Source organism: Cucurbita moschata, unplaced genomic scaffold (assembly GCF_002738365.1).
Source record: "Cucurbita moschata cultivar Rifu unplaced genomic scaffold, Cmos_1.0 Cmo_Scf00001, whole genome shotgun sequence".
Taxonomy (NCBI): domain Eukaryota; kingdom Viridiplantae; phylum Streptophyta; class Magnoliopsida; order Cucurbitales; family Cucurbitaceae; genus Cucurbita; species Cucurbita moschata.
In genome coordinates this window covers 9,991,578-10,003,273 of record NW_019268517.1, presented here as the reverse complement: position 1 = coordinate 10,003,273, position 11,696 = coordinate 9,991,578, and the positions used below count along the sequence as shown (strand labels likewise).

At 39.1% G+C, this 11,696-nt stretch overlaps 3 protein-coding genes across 3 annotated transcripts; all 3 read right to left on the bottom strand.

The window, feature by feature from the left end:
• Positions 1-86: 86 nt before the first annotated feature.
• On the bottom strand, positions 87-1,971 carry LOC111453433 (uncharacterized acetyltransferase At3g50280-like). Its single transcript, XM_023094551.1, has 2 exons — positions 1,464-1,971; positions 87-1,365 (listed from the first exon to the last, which is right to left on the bottom strand). Exons 1-2 carry the CDS (start codon positions 1,890-1,892, stop codon positions 349-351), a joined length of 1,446 nt encoding a protein of 481 aa, XP_022950319.1. The 5' UTR covers positions 1,893-1,971; the 3' UTR covers positions 87-348.
• Positions 1,972-6,123: 4,152 nt separating this feature from the next.
• LOC111453708 (transcription factor DIVARICATA-like) lies at positions 6,124-7,649 on the bottom strand. The gene is made up of 2 exons (XM_023094920.1): positions 6,810-7,649; positions 6,124-6,649 (listed from the first exon to the last, which is right to left on the bottom strand). The coding sequence occupies exons 1-2, from the start codon at positions 7,208-7,210 to the stop codon at positions 6,259-6,261; spliced, it is 792 nt and encodes a 263-aa protein (XP_022950688.1). The 5' UTR covers positions 7,211-7,649; the 3' UTR covers positions 6,124-6,258.
• Positions 7,650-8,395: 746 nt separating this feature from the next.
• LOC111444151 (laccase-4-like) lies at positions 8,396-10,763 on the bottom strand. Its single transcript, XM_023082133.1, has 6 exons — positions 10,554-10,763; positions 10,256-10,407; positions 9,929-10,173; positions 9,700-9,828; positions 8,696-9,622; positions 8,396-8,596 (listed from the first exon to the last, which is right to left on the bottom strand). Exons 1-6 carry the CDS (start codon positions 10,701-10,703, stop codon positions 8,466-8,468), a joined length of 1,734 nt encoding a protein of 577 aa, XP_022937901.1. The 5' UTR covers positions 10,704-10,763; the 3' UTR covers positions 8,396-8,465.
• Between the last annotated feature and the right edge of the window lie 933 nt (positions 10,764-11,696).

The window sequence follows — 11,696 nt, the reverse complement described above, 5'->3', positions numbered from 1 at the left end:
GAGCGAATTATAATTCAAAATTTCGACTAGAAATTAAATATTAAAATAAGAAAGAAGATGATCTCAATCATAGCAGTGGAATACAATTTTTTTTTTTTCCCTCACGTGGGAAAGTTACAAGCTATAAAGATCAATGACAACCTAGTAAACATAGTTATAAGATAAACGGCGCCGTTTTATGTTTCTTAATCAAATTCCACACACTCGCTCACAGTTTTAGAGACGATTTGGAACTTTATATATAATATAATATAATATAATATATATTGTTTTTTTTTTTTTTTTTTACTTTTTACCCCTAAACGGTAATTGGTTCGTCGGAAGATATTTTACTCTGTGGGTCCCACTTCATACTGTAGTTGTTGAGACATACTGCATAAAATCTGGGTCCCGCTCGAGGCCGGCCATTGTTTCCGGCGAGAGAACGATTTCCAGATCGATGCTGCCGTTACCATCTCGACCGGGGAAGGCGGAGATCTTGCCGTCGAATTTGTTGGCTCGCCCGCTTCGGACGGCGATTGGACGGCCCCAACCGAAATCGTTGTCGTACATCGGAAATCTCGGCGAGCTGCCCATGGTGATTGACGCACCGTCGTTGTTTCCGAGAGGGAATAGCCGTGGATGGCTCTCCCAATTGGCGATTTCCCGGCGGACGGTGGCGTCATCGTATGCCACTACGTTTTTATGCAGCAGATCGGCGCACCACCAGAGATCGTTCGACAGAAGCTCTCCGACCGACGCCACTGTCGGAGTACTCTGTATCGCGTTGCCGAAGTAATACGGCTCCAGCCGTGGGTATAGCCGGTGACGGCAGTTCACCGCTATACGAAACGTCGTCGTTTTAGATGGGTCAAGTTTCCTCGCACGTGTCACAGAGCGCCACAATTGTGCGCACAACGATTGGAAAGACGAAATCTCAGCCGTCCGATTTGGGACGTTAGTTTTAATCAAATTCTCCAAGACGGACGTTATATTCCCGTTGACGGTTTTCCAACTGTCATTCCCCTGTTTCCCCAAAATCTCAACAGCGTCGGTAAATCCATTAACCGGCTTCCATCCGGCGATCTGGTTGTTCGTGTTGGCCTTCAGCTTCAGCTTCAAAATGGATTCTCGCGAAAAGTGAAAAATCCTCTCTCTCAACGGCTCATCGCCGTTGAACGTCACCACCGGTCCACCTTCGGGAAATTTCAGAACCGCCGGCGAGTTGAAAACAGTGTCTCTACAGAAATCCGGCGACTTCGATATCTTCTTAGTCCCTTTGCAAATTTCAGCCAATGTGTTAAAAAAGTGCCAGAAAGAGGTCCCGTCGGTGACGGCATGGTTGACAGTACACCCAACAAACACTCCATCAGCTAGCTCCGTCACCTATCAAAAACAAATTCAAATATTCCGCCGTCAAATTTCAAAACAGGGGATTCATTGTTTGAGACATGTTACATTCATTTAAAACATCATGAACAAACCTGAACAGCTAGCAAGGGCTTAAAGTGGCCGGAGTAGCTAATAGTGTGATCGAATTGAAAAAACTCCTTGAAGTAATCGGGGACATCGCCGGGAGAGAGAAGGGTATTAAGAGTAACATGTTTAGCCTTCGCCTGAACGAATTCTACCCCGGAATCATTGCAAAGGATGTGGACATGGCTGTCGGAGTCAGTGGAGAAGCGGCCGGCGAGAGGGGGGAAGTGGGAGAGAGTGGCGGAGAGAGCTCGTTTGAGGAAGGAGAAGAAATCAGAAACAGAGTAAGGAGGAGAAGGAAGAAGAACACCCTTTTGAATATAGTGACAGGAGAGCATCGGAAGATCGGAAACAGAGAGCTTGAGGGAGGAGAGGGAGGAAGGTTGATCGGGAAAAACAGAGCATCGAGAGAGAATAGAAACGGAAGAGGAAGGCATGGTTCGGTTCGATTCGGTTTGGTTCGGTTCGGTTCGGTTCGGTTGTGGAAATTAAGGTTGGGATTGAAAGGGAGAGGGAGGGGGAAGGGAGAATATATAGGAGTTGGATTCATGCACTTTGAGTACTTGGGGGAATTGGGATTGGACCTACAAAAATAATTATTAATATAAAAATGATTAATCTATGTGTCAGCTTTGGAATGGATGACGTGGCGAGAAGAGAATCCAGTCAGAAGGGGAGACTAAGGTTGAAGGAGGACACATGGATTCTTTACTCTGCCCAACACTAAAAAACATGATCCCTTCCATCTTTGTCGGACCAAAATAATTAAAAAAATATCATCTTGATGTTAGGGAAATTAACAAATTCTTGAAATATATATACATATATATATATATATATATATATATTTAATTTTGTATTTAATGGAAATTTATCGTTGTTGTCACATAAACGACGAGTATTGCGTTAGCGTGCAGTTTTGCTTTATTTTGTAGGTCACGTTCTTCCCTTTATTGTCATGTGAATGTCAGCTATTGTAACACTCGAGTAAAGGAAGAGTATATGAATGGACTGATGTCACATTCAAATGAGAGTAATACTAACTATACCAACAAGGTACAACTTCGTTTCCAGTAGCTTAATCATAAGAATTTCAAATGTAAACATGTTTTGCTAAAAGTAGTTTTCTGTTGGGTGACCAACCTCCTGAGAATTTTCCTAGGCAAAATATACTGCACTCTTAGAAGTGAGGAATGAGTGACACGATACAAAAGAATGTCAGGGTCGTTAAATGCTAAATTTGGATTCTAAATCCTTAGCCTGGGTCATTATTGCTACGCTATCGATTTAAATTTTGGGAACAACATCACTAAACTTGTCATATTCACTTGGTTGAGCTGATCCATAATTAGTTGAGCTAAGGTTGTCCATATTATCTTTATATTAATATTGATTATATAAAAGTGTTACATTAGTGTAAAATGGAGGCTAAATGTTCCTTAAACACTGTAATCATTACCCTTTACAAATCACGAATACTAGGAATAAAAATGGAAAATTGGTTGGGATTGAATAAAACCGAGACACATAGAGGTCTACATTGACAAGACACAACTCAAGAACATCACTACATCACCCCTTTAATGTTCTTGTTCATGCACCTCAACCAACAACACCTCCCTTCTCTCTTGTCTTCCCCTATCCTTACCCTTTTTCTTTTCTACTCTTCTTGATTCGATCAAATGATTTAGCTACCGACAATTGGTTTCTGAGATCCCACGTCGATTAGAGAGGAAAACGAAAAATTTCTTATATGGGTGTGGAAACCTCTTCTTAGTAGACATGTTTTAAAATCGTGATACTGACAACGATACGTAACGGGTCAAAGCGGATAATATCTACTAGCGGTGAGTTTGAGTTGTTACAAATGATAGCGAGCTAGACACTGGGCGGTGTGTCATCGAGGATGTTGGGCCCTCAAAAGGGGTGAATTGTGAGATCCCACGTCGGTTGGAGAGGGAAACGAATGTGGAAACCTATCCTACTAGACATGTTTTAAAACTGTGAAGCTAATAATAATATGTCACAGACAATATCATGGATAATATCTACTAGTTATGGACTTGAATTGTTACATAGTTAAATCATAATCTTATATTCTTGATTAAGAGCTGAGTAGTTCAACTCTCTCCTCTCTTACTCGTTCTTGAACTAAAACGAAACCGATAGTATTCATTTCCATCTACCCTTCTCTTATTTTATCATTCAATCATTAAATACGAACTCAAAAACTAAAGTATCCACACATGTTATACATTAAGTCTTCATCATTGATAATCATTGTGAGATATGCCCACAATTATTGGATCTCTACTATATTTATTAATCGACGAAGCTGGTTTTGTTATGCAATCATAATAAAATATGTGCATTATGTGCATGTGAGTATATACTTCTTCTATCAAAAATAACATAACGATTTTGACAGAACTAAAGATCGAGGTAATCGACGATTCTATTTTTGAAAAATAAATAAATAATTCAAAAACAATCACTATTATTTGATTTGGTGACTTGTCACGAACATGTAAAGCGAGATTACAAGGTGATAAGACTCTCGTAGGAGTTAGGGTTTTTCCATTTAGTAAGTGTTAGTTATATTCGTTTGGCATTGAGTTTAGATATAAAACATTATGGGAGACAAAACATAGTGGGTTTAGGAAAATGCTAATTCAAAATAATAATAATAATAATAATTAAAAACTTAATTATTTGAATAATATGGGTATGAATATGTAATTAATTAAAGTCGAATCTCAATTATTTGTAATTTGATTTTAATTTATTTTTGGTGTTGACGAGAGAATTTGTTAAGGACACTAATATTTAATATTTAATATTTAAAAAATAATAATTAGGTTTGAAAGTTGAAGGGTAAAGTTGGAATTATTTAGCAAATTTGTATGCCAATAATTTTGGTGCAAAATGATGATAGCAGAGAAGAAAGGTTGTGAAGCTTATGAACACCCACGTGAAGGAAAACCAAGTTGTGTCTGACTGATCTGAATCTGAATCAGATCTCATCCCCTCTCCATTATCCATCAATCCATTAATCACCCCAAATAGTTTTTGTTGCTCGTAAATCAATTAAGATTCGACGATTAGACGATTATATTGTAATCGTTTACGCCCACCGCTACTAGATATTGTTTCGTTCTTCTCTTCAACTGACGTGGGATCTCACAATAAGGAGTGTTAGATGAACACGACCCTCCACAATGGTATGATATTGTCCACTTTGAACATAAGGTCTCGTACCAATGGAGAAATGGGGAGAGTATTCCTTGATTATAAACTCATGATCATTCCCTAAATTAGCCGACGTAGGACTTTCATCATCTAACAAGGTGGTTTTCACAGCCGAAGTCCACCGCCAGTAAATATTGTCTTCTTTAAGCTTTCCTTTTAATGGATTCCACTCAAGATTCTAAAACAGATAGGAAGAGATTTCCACACCCCTATAAGGAATGTTTCGTTCTCCTATTCAATTAATGTGGGATTTCACAATTCAAGTCTAGCTGCCCAGTTTCTGGCTCTAATACCATTTGCAATAATCTAAGTTCACTCCGAGTAGATATTATTCTCTTTGGACTATCCTTCCAAGGGATTCCTTTAAAAGTTTTAAAACGTGTTTGTTAGGAAGAGATTTTCACACCCTTATAAAAAAATATTCGGTACTTCTCTTCAACTGATATGAGATCTCACATATATTGAGTCATTCATTCACATTGTCTTAAGTTGAATAGAGATTGAATTTGGATATGACGTGGAATCGGCACTGGACCTAGAACACCTAAATGGATAAGTTGGAGTGTGTGTATATGCATATGAAGGCAAAATCTTGTAGATTTAGTTACTTTATGGTTTGGTGTCGTTTAGCAAAAGCAATTGAGTGAGGCATGAGGGTGGAAGGCTTTTTGGGTTAGGAATTACAGACAAGCTCCCAATGTTGCTACAATTTGACCACCAACAACCTGACACTAACCCAGATTGGGAGTAAATTTATAAGGAAGGTGGGAGGAATATTCCCACAGCTATATCTCTCTGTGAGGGCCATTATTGAGAGGGAATGAACTGGCCCATGCGAAGACAGCTACAACCTCCAACCAAAACATGACAACTTGAAGCACCTAAGCCCTACACAGCTTTCCCACAAGCTGCCTCTTCCATCTCTTCCATGGTTGTTTCATGACGCCCACTACCTGTTCGATGAAAGTCCTCAAAGAACCGAGATGCGCAGAGGAGAGGCAGGGCAGGTGGGGTGGCTCGGCTGAGAAAGGAAAAGAAAGTGGTGAGTGGGTAATGGATAATGATTGTGGTGGGCACGTTGTGAGTGTGTTGCGCAGACAGTGATATCTCTGTAGACATCAACTAAACTAAAACCAAACCAAACCAAACACATAAACCCCACCTTTTCCCCCTACAATGCATGTGGGATCTTCTCATTCTTCTTTCCTTTTCCTCCTCTCTTCATTATTTTCTTAAACCCATAGCCCTCGTGCTCGTGTTTCTTTGTCCATCGTTTCTCATTCTCCTGTCCTTTCATATGTCTTTTAACCGTTACCAATCATTGACTTACATGATAATAAACATAAACTCTAGTGGTTCTGCTTTTAGTTTTATGTGTTTGGACCCAAGTACGCGTTTCAGTCCCAGTAGCCTGGCCCAAGCCCAAACATAGTTGCCTTCAGTATTCATTTTAAGTTTATTACATTAATTAAGACTACATCTTTACCACATTTATTTACCAATAATATAAGCATACAAACTAATTAATTCAATACCCAAATTCTAACCATATCCTCACTTGTATTGTTGCTCCCTTTGCACTTGAAAAACATTGCGGCTGTAAGGACCAATATTTTCGCAGCCATGGATGTTGCCTCCAACAAAGATTCGGTCTTGTAATAGCTTAGGTCCGAGTGAGGAGATCCCACAATTGGGTGTCACGCCGTCGTATAGAATTGGGGAATAAGGTGACTTAGTATTGGGATGAGTTAGGTTGTCGGGTAGATTGACGGTGGTGATATCATGGATGCTTGATCTTCTTCTGTCTTTCCCTCCAGTGAGTTGTCTGATGAAATACTTCTGGGCGTGGCTAGCTACTTGCGTTGGAGTTCTTGTTGTTACGAAGTTACGAGAAATGTTTCGCCAATCTCCTTTACCGTATTTCTTTAGGCCCATCAAGAATTGCCTATAATTTTAGTCATATCGAACTATCACTACATGAGCTCGAAACTAACTAAAATAGTGAAATAACCACGATAGAAATAAAATCCATATCAAATTTAATTTCATTTTCCAAAATTTAGAGTTAAATTTCTCAAGCAGGGAAATTAATGAGTTTATCAAACCTGTGTTCTTCTTCGGTCCAAGGTACTCCCTTTTTCCTTTCATGATCGGAAGGCCGACCGGAGACCCCTCTCTTCCCGGCGCCGTCGTAAACCGACCCAAACCCACAGCCGTCATTCGACCATTCCAACACAAAAGAGTTGCCAGTAGCGTACCCCGGAATCGGAACCAGCCCTGCTTCAATATCACTCACATCCGCCACTAACTCTCTGTAATGTTTCATCACGTCGCCGACGGTTTTTCCGGGAATCATGGCGGCGACTTTCAACCACCGGTCCGAGGAATCACTGTCAAACAAAGCCAAAGCATTTTCGAACCGCTTGTTCTCCTCCACCGTCCAGTTGGAGCAGCTGGAGCTTCGACGGTCGGTCGCCGGAGCCAGAGTTCCAATTCCTCGTATCATCAACCCAATTTAGAACAATTCAAAAAATAAAACACATAGCAGTGGAAGAAATCAAAAACCATAAAAACCCAGTTGAAGAAATGCATGAACTTCAAGAATTCAACACCAATTAGATCCAAAACTAAACAGATCGTAAGAAATTGAAACAGAGGAAGAACAGAGCCAAAAACATTCGAGATAGCCCACCAAAATCAACCAAAGAACTTGATCGAACCATACGAAAAACAAAATGGGTTTCTTCAGAAAGAAATTAAACAACAAAAATTTAGGTTGAGAAGGCGAAAAACAGTGATTGGTGCTGCCGGTGGGATCGAGATCTATGGGACAAGAACAAGGCACATAATGAAAAGAGACATAAATTGAGTAAAAGCTGTCGAATTTTGATTGGTGCATATGGAATTTGTAGGGACATTTAAGCTTAATTGGAGAAAAAATCAGAGAAATGAAATAATTAATTAAACTTTATAAATCAAATTGAGATGTGGAAGAACAGGTCAATATTAAAATTCGCTAAGAATTTAGATTATTTTGTTGGAGATAAAGACAAAGTGAAAATCAGCTCATTTTTTATCTTTATTTTTATTTTTATTATGACATTAATTATTACAAAGTTATTATACTAATTAATTAATTAAAGTGAAAAGGAGACCACAAAATCAGGATCATCTCGAGGTCTCTGTCATCACCAGAAATAACAACCCACCAAGTACAGCTGCTTCATAATTGTATATTTATTTTAATTAATTCCTTTATTTTTATTTTTTTTTCTATTATCTTTCATTTATTTATTTACTTAATTTTGCTTTGACCTTTCTCCGTTCTGACACCTGTCCCTGCCTCGTTGTACGGACAAAGCAAACAAGTATTTTTTGTTTAAAAAAAATTCAAACATGGGATTAATTAATAATTATCTCATCTGTTCATAAAATTCCACCACAAATAATTTTAAAAATAAAAAATAAAGTCAACCCGCACTTATGGATTATCCACTCTCAAACGTTATTTGACTTTAAAAAATTATATATCGTCACATTTTTAATTACAGAAGTATATAAATATATATATATATATTATCTGATTAAGTTGCCGAAAGAAAATTATCATGAACTAAAAATACAAAATAATAATAATAATAATACAAAAGAAAAAATGAAAAGAAAATTCCATTAATTAAAAAAAAAAAAAAGGATTTATAAATCATGTGTATAAAAGCAAAAATTAAATTTCTTTGTTCTTATTATTTCTTTCCTGTGGATTAACATTTTGGGAGGTCGCTCGGAGGCGGTGGAAGCGACTGTTTGGGGCCTTTACCGTTTTCCACCATGAACGCCATCTTCAATCCCCAAGTCGTATGGATTTCCAAATGGCAATGCATGAACCATACTCCTACAAGGTGAAATTAAATCAAAGCCCTTTCAATTTCATTTCAATAGTTGTAAGATTTGAACAAGAACTCGACACAGGGTTGGCTCATATTTTGTTTACCTGGATTGTCCGCACGGAATCTTATTGCTGTCCATCCACCTGATGGAACTCCGATTGTGTTCCTCTCTACTGGATCCACGAGATTGAATTTCTTAGGGTCGGTTTTAGGGTTGAAATTGCCGACCCCTCGACCGACTTCGAAGAAATTGAATCCGTGGAGATGAATGGGATGGTTTTCTGGGGTTACGATTCCTGTATCTTGTAGAACTAGTTCCACTGTGGAGTTGTATTTTAATTTGTATAGCTTGGTTCCACTTGTAGTCTGCAAATTTTTAGGTCCGGGCCCTGTGTAGTTGAATTTGTGAGGGGGTTTTCCTGGAAAATCTGTGGTGAAAACGCCGTTGATTTTGAAGAAATGTGCTTGTAGAAGAGCGGTTGTGGGCATTGTAAAAGTGACATTGTTAATACTAGCTACTACTCTGCTTCCATTGCCGGCCTTGCAAGTTGGACATGGGTTGATTCCAAGCCCTACAGTGAACAAGAGATGGTGGTCGATTGTCAATGGAACATTGGCAGGGTACTTTTTGGAGTTCAAGCTTCTGAGGGCATTTGTGAAGGCGTTGGCAATTTGTGTAGCGTTTTGGGGAGGGGGGTTGGTGCTTGTTGTGAGGGATGAGGCCATTGTACCGGTGTAGTGCACCGTGGCGGTAGCGGTCTTGTTATCGACCGCAATGGGAGCGTCCATGAATGGAGAGACAGCCACCATGTATTTGCCGGAGTTTTTATCCGTGGTTAAGAGGACGTTGGTGGTCTGGCCAGGAGCAACTAGAACTGTGTCTGTTTTGAATGGTTTGACATATGTGGCGTCGACTTCTACGACTGTTAACTCGTGTCCAGCGACTTTGAAGAACAGTTCTTCATTGAGTGCAGCGTTGATTATGCGTAGTAAATAGGTCTTTCCTTTTTGAACAGGCAATGTGAAGCCCCCTGATTACCAAAAAGAACAACATTAGAAGATCCATCTGAGAAAAGTTCGAATTGGGTCAGTTTCTTGATGGAATTACTTTGTGAAGGACAATTTGATATGGACCCTGAGAGGCCATTGATGGTGTGAGCATCGGAGACATTTGGTGCAAGTCCCGACTTGAGAGCTTCGTTGATCACCGCTTCGGTATCTGATTTCCACCACTCAGCTACACAAATTCAAATCGCCATTCATTCCCAAAAGCATGTCAAAATCTCTATTTTCTAAAAGGATAGAAAGGAGAAGTAGTGAACTTTTGAGGTTCATACCAAGCACAAGGACGGTTTCTTTGTGAGGTGTAGGGAATGGATAAGGCACGCCGAGCTTCGGCAAGATGACAATGGCACCATGGACAGTGGCTCTAAGCCAGAGAATATGAGCGTGCCAGAAGAGCGTGCCTCTTTGGGCAGTGATGGTGAAGTTGTACACGTAGCTTTGCCCCGGTTGAATCGGACATTGTGTGATGTATGCAGGTCCATCAGCCCAGCCAGTTCGGAGTTGCCTGATTCCATGCCTATACCACCAACATTGTATTCATAAGACTGAGTTATCAAACTCCATTACACTACATAGAATATGATTTTGTGGGAACTCGCCAGTGAATGGAAAGGTTATATTTGACATGGTTGACGACTTTGACGAGAACGGTATCGTCTTCTCTAGCGTAAAGGGTTGGTCCAGGGAAGAGGCCATTAACAGTGACAATGGGCTTGCTTGAGCATAGTCTGGTTGCCTTCCTCAACACCACCTGCCACCAATAATGGCTCAATATCACATATCGCAACAGAAACAGGTCCATTCAAAAGCTCTCTTTGTTAATAATTATGTTTTGTTGAAGGGTTCAAATTCCTCAACTCTTAGGAAAGGAGAAAAGTAAAAGAAGGGGGAGCTTACATTGAACTTATAATGGCGAACCGTGGACTCGGCCAAAGCAGGAAGAAGGCAGCAAAGTGCGAAGAGAACAAAGCATCTGGAGGACTCCATTGAAGGCTGTGGGGAAGAAATGAAGAAGAAGAAGAAGAAGATGATGAGAAGGATGGGCATGCAAGTCAGGCTTATATACAGAAACTCAAAATAAGGTATTAAGGGAATAAATCTATGTGTTGTTGCCATGTCGTTCTTTCGCAGTTAGGTGATAAGTTAAAACATGACTTCATACAAAAGGATTTTCAGATCAAACCACAATCCGCTGCACCATTTTCTTTTTTCTTTTTTTTTTTCTGATATTATTAAACTTAGTTTATTATAATATTCTGGATTCTATCTAAAAAGTAAAAATGTTCATTTTCCAAGGTGTAATTAATTATGATGGTGATGGGGGTTTGTCTAACTTCTTTTCAATAATCAATATATCCCATTTTCATTTCCTTTTTCGTGACAAGTTGAGAATAATCATGGGTATGAATGATATTTGTTGTAACGAGTCATGTGTAACCTAAGCGTACTGTTACCAAATATTGTTCGTTTTGCCTCGTTACGTATCGTTGTCAATCTTACGGTTCTAAAACCCCTTCTCCAATCGATCCACCCTCCTTAGGAGCCCAGCATCAACACATTGTCCGATGTTTAACTTTGATAACATTTATAACAATCCAAGCCCATAGTTAGCAGATATTTTCCGCTTTAGTCTGTTAAGTATCGTCATTAGCTTCAGGGTTTTAAACACGTTGTGGGGTAGGGAGAGGTTCCACACCTTTATAAGAAATGTTTCGTTCCTCTCTTTAACCGATGTGAGATTTCATAATCCATCCACCCTTTGGAGGCCAGCGGTCTCTTCTTCGCTGACACATCGCTCAGTGTCTGGTTCTGATATCATTTGTAACAACCGAAGTCTTGCATATTGCATGTGTCTGGCTCTGACATATACCCGAGCCCTATAAAAAATTAATGATATTTTCTATAAAAATCGATAATTCGTGAATCTCAATTCTATAAAATTTAACAAAAAAAAATTATAATTTATGTGAGTTTATATTAATAATATTTCATAACCCAAAGTTAGAAATTAAAAAAAAAAAAAAAAAAAAAAAAAAAAAA

Bases quoted from the DNA above. Each gene is read 5' to 3' on its own strand.
- LOC111453433 (XM_023094551.1), bottom strand. From the start codon at position 1,892: ATGCCTTCCTCTTCCGTTTCTATTCTCTCTCGATGCTCTGTTTTTCCC. The intron at 1,366-1,463 runs GTTTGTTCATGA...TGTTTTTGATAG, and splicing joins AGCCCTTGCTAGCTGTTCAG to GTGACGGAGCTAGCTGATGG.
- LOC111453708 (XM_023094920.1), bottom strand. From the start codon at position 7,210: ATGATACGAGGAATTGGAACTCTGGCTCCGGCGACCGACCGTCGAAGC. The intron at 6,650-6,809 runs GTTTGATAAACT...CTAAAATTATAG, and splicing joins TGGACCGAAGAAGAACACAG to GCAATTCTTGATGGGCCTAA.
- LOC111444151 (XM_023082133.1), bottom strand. From the start codon at position 10,703: ATGCCCATCCTTCTCATCATCTTCTTCTTCTTCTTCTTCATTTCTTCC. The intron at 10,174-10,255 runs GCGAGTTCCCAC...TTGGTGGTATAG, and splicing joins TATAACCTTTCCATTCACTG to GCATGGAATCAGGCAACTCC. The intron at 8,597-8,695 runs GTAAACAAAATA...TTCACCTTGTAG, and splicing joins ATTCCGTGCGGACAATCCAG to GAGTATGGTTCATGCATTGC.